The sequence below is a fragment of the Cebus imitator genome, unplaced genomic scaffold, assembly GCF_001604975.1.
Source record: "Cebus imitator isolate Cc_AM_T3 unplaced genomic scaffold, Cebus_imitator-1.0 Scaffold2, whole genome shotgun sequence".
NCBI lineage: Eukaryota > Metazoa > Chordata > Mammalia > Primates > Cebidae > Cebus > Cebus imitator.
This window is the reverse complement of record NW_016107317.1, coordinates 15,396,900-15,415,608: the sequence shown is the minus strand read 5'-3', so window position 1 is coordinate 15,415,608 and position 18,709 is coordinate 15,396,900. Positions and strand designations below refer to the sequence as shown.

At 37.4% G+C, this 18,709-nt stretch overlaps 1 protein-coding gene across 2 annotated transcripts in view; it reads left to right on the top strand.

The window, feature by feature from the left end:
* The window catches only part of PDZRN4 (PDZ domain containing ring finger 4), a 397,101-nt gene extending 378,759 nt beyond the window's left edge, over positions 1-18,342 (top strand). For both annotated transcript variants that reach the window (XM_017530360.2, XM_017530365.2), the window contains 3 exons: positions 6,945-7,046; positions 11,483-11,599; positions 16,115-18,342. In XM_017530360.2, the coding sequence (XP_017385849.1) occupies positions 6,945-7,046; positions 11,483-11,599; positions 16,115-17,641 (1,746 nt within the window). In that variant the 3' untranslated portion in view covers positions 17,642-18,342. The remainder of the gene's footprint in view (positions 1-6,944; positions 7,047-11,482; positions 11,600-16,114) is intronic.
* Positions 18,343-18,709: the final 367 nt, after the last annotated feature.

Below are 18,709 nucleotides of genomic sequence, written 5' to 3'. Positions count from 1 at the left end.
TAACAATGATAAAACCCAAAAAAGCTATCATTTAAAACTTGTTAATGATGGTATAACTTATTAAGAGTGATTAGCTAATAATTAATTGTTCAGATAGAATCTCTGGAGTCAAATATGACTTCTCTTCCAGCTTCACCATTTGCTTGACACCTCATCTAACCTACTCTTATCCTAAGCTTCACTTCCTCATTTTTAAAAAATGGTAATAATAACCTATTATTGTTGTGAAGGTGAAATGAGATTATGCATGCAATATGCTTAACGCAATGCATAAGTACTAAACAAATATTAATGGCTATGACTACTAGCAGCAGCAGTTATTATCCAGAATAAGTTAGTTATCCAGAATAAGTTAGGTGAACATGGATCTAAATGTTCCTTTGCTATATGGAAGTCTAAACGGTAGCTCATGCCTGTAATCACAGCACTTTGGGAGGCTGAGGAGGGCAGATCACGAAGTCAGGAGTTCGAGACCAGCCTGGCCAATGTGGTGAAACCCTGTCTCCACTAAAAATATAAAAATTAGCCAGGCATGGTGGAAGGTACCTGTAATCCCACCTAGTCAGAAGGCTGAGGCAGGAGAATCACTTGAGCTGGAGATACGGAGGTTGCAGTGAGCCAAGATGGTGCCACTCCACTCCAGCCTAAATGACAAAGTAAGACACTATCAAAAAAAAAAAAAAAAGAAAGAAAGAAAGAATGGCTACAGGGAGAAGACCTCCCCTGCTCTTGCGACCAGCAGATCAACCCCAAAATAAAAACAGAGGTCCTTCAGGTGGAGTTTCACTGCTGATCACAACAGTGAAACAGAGAGGAGGACTTGAATGATAAATCCAGGGAGTGATAAGTTGTTAAAACATCACTGCCACAGTTCCAGAGCTCCTATTTCTCCTTGTTGGATACAGACCCCTGGAGAGCATTTCTTTGGATTCCCACTTTTGGAATCTGAAAACTAGGTCTTCAAAAATAGACAAGATGTTGTCCCAGCATTTGGAGCCCGCTGTCTCTGTTTAGGAAGACAGCAGCATACACAGATGATCACGGTACAGCATGACACTGTCATGGTAACACTGTGCCTGCACTGCCTGGGCACACGTCCTGCCCAGCCTTCTGCAGTTCTCTCCCTTGTTCAGGACAACACCCATGGAATCACACCACTTCCTCACCACCTGTTCTTCCTCTAGCTAGAAAGTGCAGAGCTCCTTTTTTACCATGGACCTTCTGTTAAGGCTCCAATTAGGAAAGAATACAAAGTGTGAATTAATGATCATTTGGGGTCTCACTAGTTTTCAGGAAACCTCAAGTATATAATTTCTCCTTCAGTGAGCTCCCTAAAGAGTGATCTATAGTAAACAAAATGAACTATGTGTGTCATACATAGGGGAAGGAAAAGTGGACCAGGAAGCCAAGACATAGTCTTGTCGATCACCACATTTTTGTCATCTTTCACACACACACATGAATAAATCAATGAATGAAACCAGGGTATTCAGTGGAAAGAATGATAGGATAGATCAATAACATCTTTTGAAAGGCTTTACTTACAGTTCATTAAGAAATTACAGGGACCCTTTTCATGTATCATCCAGATAACAAAAGCTACAAAAGTGTTTTACTATTTTTTTAATTCTGAAATAATTTTAAATGTATTGTTCACTTCGTTAACATCTCCAATTAAATATACTGAGATTAATGTAATATTTTGATGCTCAGAGTCACATTACACCCAGCATTCATCCCACAATGCTGTAATAGAGTCAAATGCTCAGTGACTGGAAAATCTGGAAAATGTGTGCCCCAACATGAAATGACCTTATTTGGATACATTTGCAGATGCATTCGGTCTATACTGTGTCATTTTTCTTACTCCTCCTTTGCTGTTGCCAGCTGGCAGTTCTTCCTCTTGCCATCTATTCCACATCCCAGACCGCCTGCTGTACCTGGCTCCCTTCCTAGTTCCCAGCTAACCACTCTTCCGTAGGTTAGATACACAAATATAGTTATTAAAGCTTCATTCATTTGTTCTGTAGGTATAGTTGGCTAGAAATAAAGTGCATTGTTTCCATATGTTATGGCACTTCCAAATCCTTAGTGATATTGTGGGCAGGTAAGTTTTTTACAGAAAATACCTGCTATATAATAAAGTATTCCTTAATGGTCTAGGTTCACTAAGGAAACAATAGCAGGATGATAAAGTGCTGTTTTCTGCCTGATTACTTTATATTCTGTGACAAATATGTCACAACACATGTCGCAGTAAAAAATCTAGAATTCAATTCTGTCTGCACACATAGGGAACAAAGAGTCTTAAGGGTGATTATGAATTATATTAAGTAAAACTCTCTGACAAAATTGTACCCAGAGACAAATGGCTCCCTTATGGTTGATGAGGAGATTATGGGATACCCTGTAATGAGCAATTAATGACTCCTTTCCCAGAGAGATGAGAGTAGGAAAAACAGAGGATTTACTTCTGATCCTTAAAGTTTCTTAGACGGCTTTTATTTTAATGAATCTCTTCTGGGCGATTGTGATTTTAATTTTCTGTTCATTTAACTTAAGTATGTCAATGTCCCTGCCCTCATTGTGTAGCCAAACTCTTCTTAATGTAGCACACCATGGACCTGTAGGTGACTGACTGTGCCCACTCACATCTCACTTACACACACATATACACATACACACACATGTGCTCTCATGCAAAGGGGATTGTGTAGAAGAGAAACCATGAACCAACTTTCTGAGAATCGTTGTGGTTCTCCTGTGCTTTTTCTCTGCAAGGTTAGTTCTTCCTTTCCATTCCTTCGTAGTTCTATCTGCTGCGTCATTGCCAGGAACTTATATCAAATATATCTCCAGGAATTAATCTGGAGGCATTCTCTCATAAAATTGCAGTACTGAATATGGCATTTCTGAGTCAGGTAACAAGAGTGAAGGATCACACATGTGACCAGCTTTCCAAGGAGTTTCCAAGAAGAGAATGCTGTATTCTCCTTTTCTCCTTGGGATGGTAAACCTGTAATATTCCATGTAAGCAGCCTAATCTCATGTTGGCCAAAAATTCAATCCCATTCCTAAGGATGACTTCCTGACAACACTTGGCAAGAACTCAAACAGTGAAACAACAGGACTTCTAATGAGCTTTCTCTTCTTTTCTCTGTTCTACACATAAACTGGTTGATATGATTTGGCTATATACCCACCCAAATCTCATCTTGAATTGTAGTTCCCATAATCCCTATGTGCCATGGTGGGGGAAGGGGGGCCAGTGGTGGGTAATTGAATCAGGGGGGCGGTTACTCCCATGCTGTTAGTGAGTGAGTTCTCACAAGATCTGATGGTTTTATAAGGGGCTTTTCCCCCTTTGTTCGGCACTCATTCTCTCTCCTGCCACCTGTGAAGAGGTGCCTTCCCCCATGATTGTAAGTTTCCTGAGGCTTCCCCAGACATGCAGAACTGTAAGCCAATTAATCCTCTTTTCTTTATAAATTACCTAATCTCAGGTATTTCTTCATAGCAGCATGAGAATAAACTAATACCCTGGTTCTCTTATTCTTTTATTTTATTCCCTTTGGATATTTCCCCTCTATTTCTGTTCTTTCCACATCTATGTCTCTATACTTTGATCACCTCCTTTGTCACCATACTAAAATATAAACACATATGAAATAAATCTTTTCTTATTGCCTAAGATTCTTGGGTTTTCCTAAGAAATTCCATTGATGGTTGGATGTCAAGAATTTGAGTTGCCCACCTATGACTGTTACAATAATAGAAAAAAAAACTAGATACTAGTATGTTAAAGAGAAAAGCTATATTACATCTCATTTCTAAGCTTTTAGGACTTTACACACACACACACAAACACACTCATAAACACATATAGGAGATGGGCCTAAAGTGAGATTTGACTGATCTCTCCACCTAAGTACCACAGATATCTTCTTAGCCAAGGCAATATCCATTTTGAAACTAACATTTACATATGGCCATGTACAGAAAGTGAGACTGTTATGTTAACAAAACTTACCTGCTATCTTTCTCTTGGTTCTCTTTCCCTCTGCTTTCTTAAAGTGGAAGTGTTCCATTAAGCCATGTGACATGACTACTCATCTGTCTCCTTCCCTTATTACTGGGTCCTCCACTTTCATGTCTGCCTGGTATTCTCCCAGCACAGCAGGCTGCATTCTCACAAACAATCCTGTAACTATAAGCCATTATTTCAGAAGCAAGAGCAACTGAAGGTTGAAAGCTCTATCTGATTCTGTTCCTCAAATCTTTTCATTCCTTGAGAGGTATCTTTGCCGAAACCCACGGCTACCTTTCTTGCCCCAGTAACAGTCTGGGTATAAAACTAATGTCCTGAGTACAATAGCATCTACCAACCAGTTGGCTAAAGTGTGGCACTTATTTTCAAAAAGATACAATAAATTACATTTTAATGCCACATTTCTGTGGTAGTGATTTTATCCCAAGTATTATCCTGAAGTGTTTCGGCAAGAAATGATCTGTTGCCCCCAAATAAGAACTAATTATTGTCAGGACCAGAGACCATAGCTCTGGTCATAATGAGTTCTCAGGGGAGAGAGATGAATACCAACTATAAAGAAACTAAAAGGCAAACAACCACATTGTTTCCTGATAGTCCTCTAAGAGTTAGAAATACGTAGGTGGTAGATACCTTGTAAAATAAAATCGTGTTTATTACTAAGCATTTAATAACTTTCCATAAATTTCACTCTATTTGCTTTATCTAGCATGAAGAGTCTTTTCTTTACTAAGGATTAAAATATAAATGATGATAGTAATAACAGTAACAACAGCATCAACAGTAATATGTGCCAACATTGAAGACTTTCTATGTACCAGGCACTATTTAAGATTTTTACATATATCGACTTATGTAATCCTCATAAAGACCCTCTGAGAAAGGCACGATTATTATATGCATTTCAAGATAGCAAACATAATAGCAGCATTAGACTAACATGAATGAGTATTTAGATTAATGATAAGTGAAATTTAGATGAAGAATGAGGAAGTATATATGTAGTTGAGTGGAAACCAGGAAAAAAAGAAGTGAGAAGTATATTTCAAATAGAAAAGATGAAGATAAGCTGTGTGAGATCACCCAATTCAATTCTCTTAGGATCAGATGTGCCTGTAGGGGAGAGGAGATGGATAAACAGGTCCATGTTTGACAGACAAATAGATGCATTGCCAATATATTACTAAGAATTGCTATGAAACAGACATAAGCCCTCAAAGTGCAAATAGAGTAAATACTGTAAAGTATTATTTTAAAACTGCACCTAATAGAGGGCAGGGGAGGTACAGTGGAATCCACCACTGCCAATTTATCTTCATTTGAGAAAAAAGGCCTTGGAGTCAGTACACACATGCTTTTTCAGATGTATTTATAACAAACCACAGCATATCCTTTCCAGTCATTATTTTCCATTGTAGAATCAGTTTCTATTTCCTAATTTGATGAATTTTATTTGTGAATTGCAAAAACAAATGGGGAATGCACATGAAACTTATAACCACTGAATTTCCTTTCTATGTATACAAGTCAGAAATGACAGTGATTGGAGTAAGAAAACACAGCTTTTGCCCATATGATTTTTTTTACTATTATTGCCTGCTTTCCTTGCACTAAATACATATAAGAGTGTAGGAATAAGTATTAGTTATTGTGGTCCAAAGTTGAGATTTTTGGGCTTGTTTTTAGATAATTACCGCTACCCTTATGCATCAGCCAGAAACCCAGAGACCTACGAGGAGAAAGCCTCAATAGTCTCTCTGTGCTTTTAAGCGGAAGTCCTTAGCGAAAGACATTAGATTAATTATTGAAAAAAGAATGGTCAGTGCAGCCACATGTTCCATCTGTTTAACTTGTTCAAGTAATACTATTTTAGACAGAATTACTTGACCTCTTTAGTTAGAATTTCTTTCCTCATTATTTGATTACATATATGGATCAAAAATCTTATTGTCTCTATGGATTCGAGTAATCAATAAAAGAAAATAATTATTAACTATCCAAAGGAAAAAGTTTTGTTAATTAAGAGCTAAATGTTTTTGCACATAAAAATGTAGTTTAAAAAACTTTACAAATCTTATTTACTCTTTAGAACTTAGAAAAGGTAAAAAGATATTTCTCATGCCACTGGAATCTCTTACATATAATCAAAAGTTTACTCTAGCTTGGTTTCTTTCACTCATCATTTTAAAAATTCAATGTTACGCTATGATAATTTTTTTAAAAAAATAAGTATTTAAGAGATGAGTCTGAAGGTATTTCATTAGTTTTGTTGTTTTAGGAAATGGATAAATATTAGAAGGAAAGTGCAGTATTGATGAGAATGTTACTTTATTTTGATCAGGTAAACACTGAGATTTATCCTGACGATGATGTTTGAGCAACTGAGTCAGACCGCCACACAAATATGAAATGATTAAATGAAAATGTAATCAGCAGTGGCCTGCGAGCCTTGCCTGGTGAGAGATAATACTGCAGCTCTCTAATTGGCTCACGGTGAGCGTGCAGGATGACGGATTTCAGTCGTGGTATTGCCAGTCCTTCTTCCCCAGCACTATTATCTCAGAGTGACACTTCCATTACTCTGAGCGAAGAAAGATGAACGTCACCTGTCAGGGGCTGGTTAATTGTGTTGCTAGATGTATGTTGCCAGGGCACAGGTTGGACATTTATGAACATAACTGCTTCCTCTGATGTCCGCCATCCTTCAGGGATCGATATGGCTCTTACAGTAAGCGCGTAATTGAGTGAAGGCACTTTGTGCTGAGGGGCTGAAGATGAGCCCATTGTGTGAGCTTCATTGTCCATACATTTACCATAAATGAGCTGATATTTGCCATTTATTGTGTGCAGCATTGTGGAAATGGAAACTAATATGCCACTCTCATTTGTTTTCTAGATAAATGGGGAAGATGTCCAGAATCGAGAAGAAGCAGTGGCCTTGCTGTCTAACGATGAGTGTAAGAGAATCGTGCTGCTTGTTGCAAGGCCAGAGATTCAGGTCAGAACAGAGATCAAAAGTCTTGAGACTGAACTGTATATTCATTGAATTCGCTGAGAATAAATTTGTGAATGAATTTATATTCATTATCTGCTATTCTCTATCAAATCAATATCATGGTTATCTCGCCCCACATAACCCACCACATTGCCTATGTGGGAGTGAATTTTAAAAATACATATGAAACCAATTAAGGTACAAAATACAATAAAGACTGATCTTTCCTAACTTATCAAAAAAATTATAATTAAAGACTTCCTTATATTGCTCCATAGGATGGCAGCTAAATATCCCTTTTAAGGGGGGAAAAGCATATAAAATTGAATCACAGTCTCTCCTTCAATTTGCCAGTTATTTAAATAGTTACACAAATGAATAAATGGCTGTGTGGAACCTTTTAATTCTGTGTGGATCCTTGCTTTAGGTTTCCATCTGAAAATACTTAACTGGCATATGAAGGTATCCTGGAAGAATATCCACGAGAGAAGCACTAGCCCATCAACTTCAATCTTTTTAGAATAACTTTATCAATTAAAATGTCTTGTATAGCACAGTCTGGTTCCATGTATATTAAATGAATTTTTTTTCCAAGTTTAGTGTGACCAAAACTATTGTCCAGTCAAAAACAAACTGATAGCTTCTAAATGAATTTTTAAAATCTTTACAGAGGAAGATGTCATGAAAGTAAAGGAAAGATAATGGTGGAAGAAAAGTACTACTGGGGCTTCATTTTATATACTCTTTATATCCCACCACACAGCAGAAAGGACAAATAGACTGTTGTCACCAGTCTATCCCTCTGTCAGTCGTTTGAGTCAAGTTAGTTATATCACCATTTGTCTCCTCGGTTATTGATCTGATATTTTTCAGACTCAGTAACTACATACTATCTATAAATTACATTGAGTAAGTATATTTCAGTGTCAGACTGAATCCTGACTTGAATATAGTGGTTATAAAAGATCACCTTTTCCACATATATTTCCTTTATGCCCTTGCCCATTCTAAATGGTTCCCATAAAGTCTGCCATAGCCTGGGGCAGAGTAAAGTTACACACCTGAGGTCTTAGGAGTGGGGAAACAAGTCCACACAACCCCCACACTGCCTATGTGGGAATGAATTTTTGAATACATATGAAATTATACCAATTATCTGGAAATTGCTCAAACTAGTTATCTCACTGCTCCCATTTTCTTTAAAAAAGAACACAAACTGACAGAAGAGCAGAAGATCAAACACCGCATGTTCTCACTCATAGGCGGGTGTCGAACAATGAGAACACATGGACACAGGGAGGGGAGCACTACACACTGGGGTCACCTGGGGGGAAATAGGGGAGGGATGGTGGGGGTTGGGGAGTTGGGGAGAGATAGCAGGGGGAGAGATGCCAGATATAGGCGATGGGGAGGAAGGCGGCAAATCACACTGCCACATGTGTACCTATGCAACAATCTTGCATGTTCTTCACATGTACCCCAAAACCTAAAATGCAATAAAATAAATGGGAAAAAAGAACATAATAAAGGGGCTAAATGCATATTAGTGAAATTTATGATAAATTGAAGAGAACTCAGTTGCCATCTCTATAGTAGAGAAGATGATAGTTTTATGTTATAATGTGGTTTCCCTGCCCATTCCATGTAACTGCTAGAGAACCTCATTAATTTAGAACTAAAGCATTTCCTTACACTATGCCACATAGAGGCCATAATGGGCTGTAGAAATAGTAGAAATTAATGACATAAGACGAGATTCTGTTAATCTTTGATGGAATATATACGCTGGGTAAAACCAGTGGAAAATTTGAATATCTGGCTACATTCCTAACCTTTTCCCCCAGAAGTCAGTGCCAAAGGATGAATTTTCAAATGAGACTTCCCTTTCCACACTTGATAAAAGATGGTTGTCTGACTCCATAGGATGCCATCCTGCCTGTCAAAATTAGGATCTGCCTTAGCCCCTTGATCCTGAAGAAGCCTCATGCCACCAGAAGGAAGCTAATTACCTACAGAAAAAAAAAAACGAAAACAGATTTCCAGAGAAATCAGAAAAAGAAATACATTTTAATTCGATTCTTTAAAAATGTAATTTAATCAGCACATGCTATGAAGTGACAAAAAAAAAAAAAACACACTAAAAACTCTTGACTTTTATTACCCATATTTTTCCATTGAACTCAAGTTATCTCATTATTTATTTATTTATTTTGCATGTGTATTTTATACACGGAGAATGTGGAAGCTTTTTGTGTGCTTTTTCTAGCTTTTTTTATTTTTAATATTTCAAGTGCTCTCTAGGTTCTTGGAAATGATGTACAGAGTTGCTGGGGGCAGTATTGTGCATTTGTGCAATATTTTTAAATAACTCATTTTCCTCATTTCCTGTCAACTCTCTTTCATTTTCTGCCCATTTTCTTCCTGAGACCATTAGAGATATTGCTTTTCTGTCCTATTTCCCTCAGGACACTGGAGCAGAAAGGATTTTCATAAGAGCTTGTAGCCACTACCTTTGAGACAGTGCAGGTTGTTCCTTTCTCTGAGATACCACATGTGGCCCCCTTTGGTGCAGACAGATCCTCACTCTTTAGCAATGACAATCCCTCTTTTCCTGCAACTCAGCTCAAGGGAGATGTTCGTCTCTGCCACTGCGTTAGACTCAGACTGTAGTGAATGCACATCGAGGTAGAAAGGGGGAAATAGGAGAGAGGAAGGAAGTGAGCAAGAAGAATCTGCCTTTGCTAATTGTGCTGTGTGCACCTCCAGCCAAAAAGAAAGCCTTATCAAAATAGATATGTAATGACTACAGCTGGCAAGTCAGGAATCTATGGGGTTACTCAATAAGAGTTACAGGGAATCATTAATTTTGACCATTTTCTATTTTCCCCACCACTTCATTTAATCCTCAAAATACTCTGTTTCATCATTCACTGTGTCAGTGTTAGAAGGTACTTTATTTTGACCTGATTAAAGAAAAATTCCTGATGTGTTGGTGACAAGTGAGGATTCCTCATTTTAAGTAATTCTGTATGAGGTCTGGCATTTGCAGCTTTATGATACTTGAAAAAGATTAAAGAATGTAAAACTTGAACAATTACAAATTGGACTGAATTTACATTTTTAGTTGGCATAATTATCATAGCTCATCTGCATATCAAGGTCATAGGAATTTGATCAACTTATTCAGGCCACATTAAGATAAATGAGGGTGAACAAATGTGCCTGTGTTTTGGGCCCCAGTTAAATTTGAAGTCATTTAAGTTCTACATGGCCTTTAATAGATATCATGAAATCTATGATTTTCCTGCATGTAAATAAAGATGATACATGTATGCTAATGCCTCTTTTGCTGCAGTTTAATGTCCTTTCTGGTTTATTTTTAAGCTGTAGAAGTTCAGTTATGTTTAAAAACTTACTTTGCCAGTTCATTGGTAGTCAAAATATCTCAAACTGTTGTCCACTAGAATGCTGCCGTTTCTTTGTAGCACAGGGTGATGCAGAGTTTTGACAATAATCCTGTTAATTTAATCAGCACAGACAGCTAATTTACGTAATCCAGCTCTAAAAATCCACTTTGAGGCAAATTATCTGTACTAACTGTCAACACTGATCATATTAGCCAGGGAACCACCAGTTTTCCACTTCACTTTGTATTGAAAAGCCAAAGGGATTTGCTCAGTTTAATTTGTGTTAAGAATTCTACAAGAATACTTGTTTTCAGCAACCGTAAACAAAACCCTGCATGGCCCACACCACTTCACCACCCTTAACTGTCACATCCACTGTGGTGTTCTTCCTATAAAATTGGGCCTGAAAATGAATTGAAATAGATACGGAGTAATGTTGCTTTTCTTTCCTTTTCTTTTCTTTTTTTTGAGACTTAGAATCTTTTTTCTCTCTTTACAGATAAAATAAATGTTATCTGTAGACTCTTTTGTGGCAAACAGCCATCTTGCTAACATGGGAGCCCACCCAAAAAGAAAAAGCCGGATGAGGATAGCATGAGTGTATGGGGGGCACTTTGTGTGCAGTCTCATTGGGGGCTGTTAAAGAAAAAAAGCCCAATTGTCTCATAGTCCTGTTAGTAGCATGGCAGTCCTTTTAACACAGGACTGTTGGAGGTAATGAGCATGACAGCTGTGGATTATGCAGGATGCTTTTCATGCATTTTGAAAGAAGGTAATGTTCTGTGCTGTGAGATTTACTTGGTTACGAGAGAAAATCTGTAGCCCTGTTTCAGGAAAGGATAAAAGGCCTGAGTCCAATTTTTTTTTTTATCACCTTTTCTTCTTTCTGAGGGGTGAACTATGGGAGGCTGGTAGTCTGAAGAGAATCATTATGATAAAAGGAACTCGTGGGGCATCAGCCATTTAAGTTTACCCTATTTTAGCATGAGTTCTCACTAACATAATATAACGTACTAATGTATTCTTTTGCAGCTGGATGAAGGCTGGCTGGAAGATGAAAGGAATGAATTCTTAGAGGAGTTAAACTTGGAGATGTTGGAAGAAGAGCATAATGAAGCAATGCAACCCACTGCCAATGAGGTGGAGCAGGTAGGGCCAACAATTTGAACTACATCATTTGAGATGTTGCTTGTTCTTTTTTTAATGTGTAACCATAAATGGAGATGAAAACAAAATCAAAGGGTTTAATCAAACATCCCTATCATGGTAATTTTGTAGAGCAAACAATCATCTCAAATGAAGCAGAGGGAATCAATAACATGCTTTTCCATTAAGAATATTTCCAGTTTGGGAAGCTCAGGGACCACAGTTAATACAGTACAGCAGTATTCAAATGTTGACCTAGGTACTACTTTAAACTAATTGCAGAAAGTCAGTGGTAAAAAATGTGTGTAACTTCTCAATATGCCAGCTGAAAACAAACTGAGGTAACCTCCCCAACAAGTAATTTTTTTACTTTAAAATATTAATGTTTAATATTTGTGGGTACCTAGTAGGTGTATATATTTATGAGGTACACAAGATGCTTTCATACAGACATGGAAAATGAAATAATTACATCATAAAGAATGGGGTATCGATCCCTCAACCATTTATCCTTTGTATTACATATAATCTGATAATACTCTTTTAGTTATTTTTAAATGTACAATTAAGTTATTACTGACTATAGTCAACCTGCTGTGCTAATTTAAAAAAAAATGGCATGCAAGATCTCTTTAGCAGCTTCAGCCATACTATAATCTGTGCATTTTTTCTGATTTTAGCAGGTATAATTCTTCCCTATGACCCCAGCATTCTGCCAAGTCACCCATTTAACAATCATGTTGATCACATGTTCATACCCACTATACTTTACATATTCAAAGAAGACACTTGCTTCTTTATTTCCTATGACTGATCTAATCTCCCCCTTAAGCTATCACCCACTTGATTGCCATTAAAATGCAAACAAATAAACCCTGAATTTCCCAGTGAAAAAATAATAATAAAATATTAATGTATCTATTTGAACACTTAGGCTATCACCATAGGATAAAGAAGACATGATGTAAGCCATCAGTTTTATTTGTGTACTGGATGGCATTACACCTGGATATTCTGAGTAATCATAGATATTATCCTTGGTCTTAGAGCTGCTGTTGACACATTTCCCATGGCATAATTTGTGCAACATTTCTGATAGTATAATTTGAGATTATTGACATCATTTTTCCTTAAGGTCACATTTGCATTCAACTAAAAATTTAGAACTCCTAATATGTTTCAAGCACCACACTTGAAACTGAGAATACAAAGAAAAATGAGTAGAAACATTGCTGCCCTTAATGGATTCGTAACTAGTAAAAGATCACAGTGTGGCTTGTGGTGAAGTGAGTCTTAAGATTCTTTTCATTATTTTTATTGTCATTTTCCCATTTTATAAAAACAAGTTCAATATATTCTAGATTTGTTATGTTACATTCATGTCATTTATCTGCCATTTCAAAAATTATATTTTTGAAAACAAAAATATAATTTTGTTTTCACTTTAATGATTCAATTATCTTCCTGTTCTCAACATTAATTCTTTTTTTTTTTTGTAAAGATAGTCTTGCTCTGTCACCCAGGCTGGAGTGCAGTGGCATGATCTCAGCTCACTGCAACCTCTCCCTCCCGGGCTCAAGTGATTCTCCTCCCTCAGACTCCTGAGTAGCTGGGACTACAGGTGTATGCCACCACACTCAGCTAATTTTTATATTTTTAGTAGAGACAGGGTTTCACCATGTTGACCAGGCTGGTCTCAAACTCCTGACCTTAAGTGGTCCACCAGCCTCAGCCTTCCAAAGTGCTGAGATTACAGGCTTGAGCCACTGTGCCTGGCGTTAGCATTAATTCTTAACACATCCTAAAAGATGACAATTTATTTGAAAATCTTGACAGGTTTAGAAACATACAGCACAAACATTCTATCACTTTACAAAGATGAATAATGAAATACTCAGCTTGCTAACATCCCATAACAGAAATGTGTATGTGTGTGTACAAGTCCACATACTAAATAAATAATTAGATTGCACACTATAGCATCAACATAGTCACATGTGATACACTCATGTGCTCATCATGGATGCTCTTTGGCCACTCCACAAACAGAAGTTCATACTCACAAGCACTATTGCTACTGTGGTGATTGCCTTTCAATATAGATAGGACAGATTAAAATTTGCATGTATAACTTCAACACTGGCCACATAAAAAGATATTTTTGGTGGCAGCTGCTGGTTACAAGCAAGAAAGTCCTTGCTCCAAGCTTTTTTTTCTTACATACAAAATGTGACCTGATACTGAACTGACAGGAGGATGTTGGAATAAAGAAAGCAGGGAGAAATCCTGTCCAGGTGAAGTGATATGGTGTCAAATGCTGCCTACTCATCAGAGGTAATACAAATGTTAGGTCTTGTGAGGTAACACTAGATGTCCCTGAGGTTAGATTCTCATTGTGTGGAAATTTTTCTTCACCATGAGACTAAAAAATGATGAGAAGTACAAAAACCTTTAAAAGTCCTTTGCTCTTATAAACAATAATACTACATTAGAAATGTCTAGGTAGAAACATTGCCTGTCGCTATAATATTTCCATAGGGAAATGATAAATGATAGAGCAGCATTACCTTAGAAACTAGGAATTCCAGGTATAAGAATGAAAAACTCTTCATATTTTCACAGTTGTTCATTAGACCAGTAACAAAGGAAAAGGGAAATTCAACTGAAAAAATACATATCCATATGTGAATCTACTTTATGGAAAGTTTCATTTTACCTAGTATCCTTGGTCTTATAACTGGTGTTACATTGTGCAACATCTCCCATAGCATAATTTGTCTGTATTATCTGACCTGCATGTAAAATTTTAAAAAACTAGTCTTCTTGTATTTTTCAGCTCATGACAAGCTATTAGAAAAATAAAATTATAAATAACATGAAATATAAAATCAAATGCCCAGTATCAAGAACATCCTTTGAGAGTTATATGGTGTAGTATGCAGACATTGCCATATTAAATACAATTGTCACCTTATCTAGGGATGTAACAAGCTTTCCATTGTTAGTTACAGTTACTTCCTTATAATTTTTTTATCAGTAAGATATTTAAGATCAATCTCAGTATGTTTTCAACAAATGAATGAACATATTCCATTGAAAGACTGAGAGTCATGAAATAACCTGATACATGGTTATGTTCTCTCCTCTTCAATTCGTTACTTTTTTTTTCCTGCCATTACTTATGTAGAAGAAAATAACAATTTTCTAGACCTTTTTAGACTTCTTTTAGAATATTTTTTATCATTTGTTCCATCCTTCTTTAGCAATAGCTGTTGACTTGATTATATTTAATTATGTAATTACAACTGCTAGAGGGATGGCTACACACACACACACACACACACACACACACACACACACACACATAATAAACTGAGGCATAAGGCAGGCATAATCTGGAAACTGCCTTATAGATTATCATGTGATCACTGATAGAGGTGAAAGTAACTTTACCATATTCACAGAGAAAGAACTACACATGCCATCTTATTAGGATAGCTACAGTTAATTGTTTTACATGAAAACCAAAAATTACCAGGGTGTATGTCTCTCTTCTAACTCTCCCTCTCCCTCTCTCTCACACACACACACACACACACACACACGCACACACACTAAACATGCATGCATATATATACATATATATGACATACGTGTCAAAAATTTTTTGATATTATGCCCATGTCTGGCAATCAGTGCTGTTCAAATTTTCATGGGATTGAATTTTTACTTATCTTAAAAAAAAAAAATCCCTGGTTAAGAGTAGAAAATCTTATACAATGCAAATGAGACATTGTTGCCTTTAAGAAACATGAATTAGAGTGCACTGAGGTCAGAGCACATTTATTCAGGAGCATGGCGTCCTGGACATATAAGAAATTCTGGCACTGGAAGAGGAAGCTTTGCCTTGTCATTAATAACCTGAATCGGTCACTAATAATCTGAATCCATGTGAGATTGAGCATCCTCACCTATGTATAGGAATGTCCTAGGCTCCAGTGCATAATGTTAACTTAGTCCTCAAACTCTGTGATGTTTGGCTTACCCGTTGTCAGCATCTTACTAAGTCTGTGAAGTTTCCTCTGTACTTGAAGTGAAAAACATAACGTAATTGTGGCTTCTGAACTTCAGGTTTCCATATTGCTGAAGACCATTTAGACATTCTGTCTTATTCTTTTGCATATTATCACCTCAGAAATTCATACAGTCACTTTGCTTATACACATTCACCCTGAGTTTCCCAAGTAAGAGAAAACCTAAAGATATTTGAATGCATCCTGTCTTATTTATATCCAAGTGAATATCATAGCCATATTCGAGCAGCTTTTGTTTTATTTCATTGTATAAAAAGCTGCCATTAGCTAATTTTTATTTCTAAAATTGTGATGGACACTAAAATTAGAGCAACGTTCTAGGAGATGCAGCTTTGGCCAAGAAGCACTGGTTTTCAAGCAAGATTTTTAATCATCAGTGTTTTTCAAAATAACTTTCTTTGTTCTTTCAATGTTATTTTTTTAGCCAAAAAAGCAAGAGGAAGAAGAAGGCACAACAGACACTGCAACATCCTCATCCAACAACCACGAGAAGGACAGTGGAGTAGGACGCACAGATGAAAGCTTGCGAAATGACGAGAGCTCAGAGCAGGAGAACGCAGCCGAGGACCCCAACAGCACATCCTTTAAGAGCAAGAGAGAACTGGGGCAGAGTCAAGACACTCTAGGAAGCGCTGAACTTCAGTACAATGAGAGCCTCGTGTCTGGTGAATACATTGACTCAGACAGCATTGGCAACCAAGAAGAGGACTGTGAAAGATTCAGGCAGCTCTTGGAGCTCAAATGCAAGATTCGAAATCATGGAGAGTATGACCTATATTACTCAAGCAGCACAATTGAATGCAATCAAGGGGAGCAAGAGGGAGTGGAGCATGAGCTACAGCTGCTTAATGAAGAGCTGAGAAACATTGAGCTAGAGTGTCAGAATATCATGCAGGCTCACAGGCTCCAGAAAGTGACAGACCAGTATGGAGACATCTGGACATTGCATGATGGAGGATTCCGGAATTATAACACCAGCATAGACATGCAAAGGGGAAAGCTGGATGACATCATGGAACATCCAGAAAAGTCTGACAAGGACAGTTCTAGTGCTTACAACACAGCTGAAAGCTGCAGAAGTACTCCGCTCGCTGTAGACCGTTCCCCTGACAGTTCCCTTCCAAGGATGATCAACCTCACCAATAAGAAAAACGTGGGAAGCACAATGGCAGCCAACCAGTCCTCTTCTGGACAGAGCAGTAAAGAGTCGACCTCCACCAAAGCGAAAACCACAGAGCAAGGTTGTAGTGCTGAAAGCAAGGAGAAGATTTTGGAAGGCAGCAAGCTTCCTGACCAAGAGAAGGCAGTCAGCGAACACATCCCTTACCTCTCTCCTTACCACAGCTCCTCATATAGATATGCGAACATCCCAGCCCATGCCCGGCATTATCAAAGCTACATGCAGTTAATCCAACAGAAATCTGCAGTCGAGTATGCTCAGAGTCAGCTCAGCTTGGTAAGCATGTGCAAGGAGTCTCAGAAGTGTGCAGAGCCCAAGATGGAATGGAAGGTGAAAATTAGGAGCGATGGGACACGGTACATCACAAAGAGACCCGTGCGAGACCGCATCCTGAAGGAACGTGCCTTAAAGATCAAGGAGGAGCGGAGTGGCATGACCACAGATGATGACACCATGAGTGAGATGAAAATGGGGCGCTACTGGAGCAAAGAGGAGAGAAAGCAGCACCTGGTTAGGGCCAAAGAGCAGCGCCGTCGCCGAGAATTCATGATGCGGAGCCGGTTAGAGTGTCTCAAGGAGAGCCCTCAGAGTGGCAGCGAGGGCAAGAAGGAGATCAGTATCATTGAACTGAGTCACAAAAAGATGATGAAAAAGAGAAACAAGAAAATTTTGGACAACTGGATGACAATCCAAGAATTGATGACCCATGGGGCCAAGTCTCCGGATGGCACGAGAGTCCATAATGCCTTCTTGTCGGTGACCACGGTATGACCGAATGATCGGAATGCATGCGACTGATTTTAAGAGGATGCTACCAGTTTCGGTAGAGTATGATTGCCTCGTTCAATGTGGCGTTTTTATATATTTTTTGTGACTCTTTATAGTTTAAATTTTTTGTAAGCAAAAAAATACCTGGTAATTTTTCATTTGTTTTTCATATACTGGTACCTTCTTTTTGGCTGAGATCATTCTTTTACTTGTGATATATTCATATTACTCATTTATAAAAAAAAATCAAAAACAAAAGGAGAGAAAACAAAAAAAACTTGCACAAAAATGCTGAGGAGCCAACTAATTTCCTACTTTAATGTATCTAATGTAAGTGAAAATCTGGATTTATTTCTCTAGTTTACTTATTTTCTACTTTAATAACAACTCAATGCCAAAACATTTCTATGCTTGTTTCCTGGCATAATATGTTATAAATCAAACCTGTTCATAATAAATCATGTGCCATATCTTGTCTTGCACATAAAAGCCACTGCTTTTTAACATCCCATTGTACATTTAACTCATAAATGGTGTTAACATCCCATTGTACATTTAACTCATAAATGGCCATTGTCTTTGTCTCCGTAAAGTGTAGGTGGACAATCTTCCTGTGATATGTAGTGACATTGGTCATGTAGCTAGATAATTGTGGTAATTGTGACAATTAAAGAGAAATAAATTATTGATTATCCTTCAGAAAAGTTATCAAGGAGTGTTTTATTTTCACTGTCCACTGTGGTTAACAGTTATAAATTAGTTATATGTGTATACTATTTAGAAGACATTTAATTGTGGATTATAAAATGTGCACATTTTCTATCACTTGTTTTCAATAAAGTTGTATTGAAACATTTCCTATAGATCACTGTGTCACATATGCCTGCCAGGATTAAATTCAATAATATGTATACAGCATCTAACAGATGCTAACTTAACATTCAATAGCCATTAGTTCATGTTCCCCTTGCCTGCCACCTACTTTTAAGGTAAAGCTAGGAAAATTTAGAGAATTCCGTGGAGAGAAAGGATCAGTGAAGTGTCTGAGATAGTTTATAATGCTGCAATGTA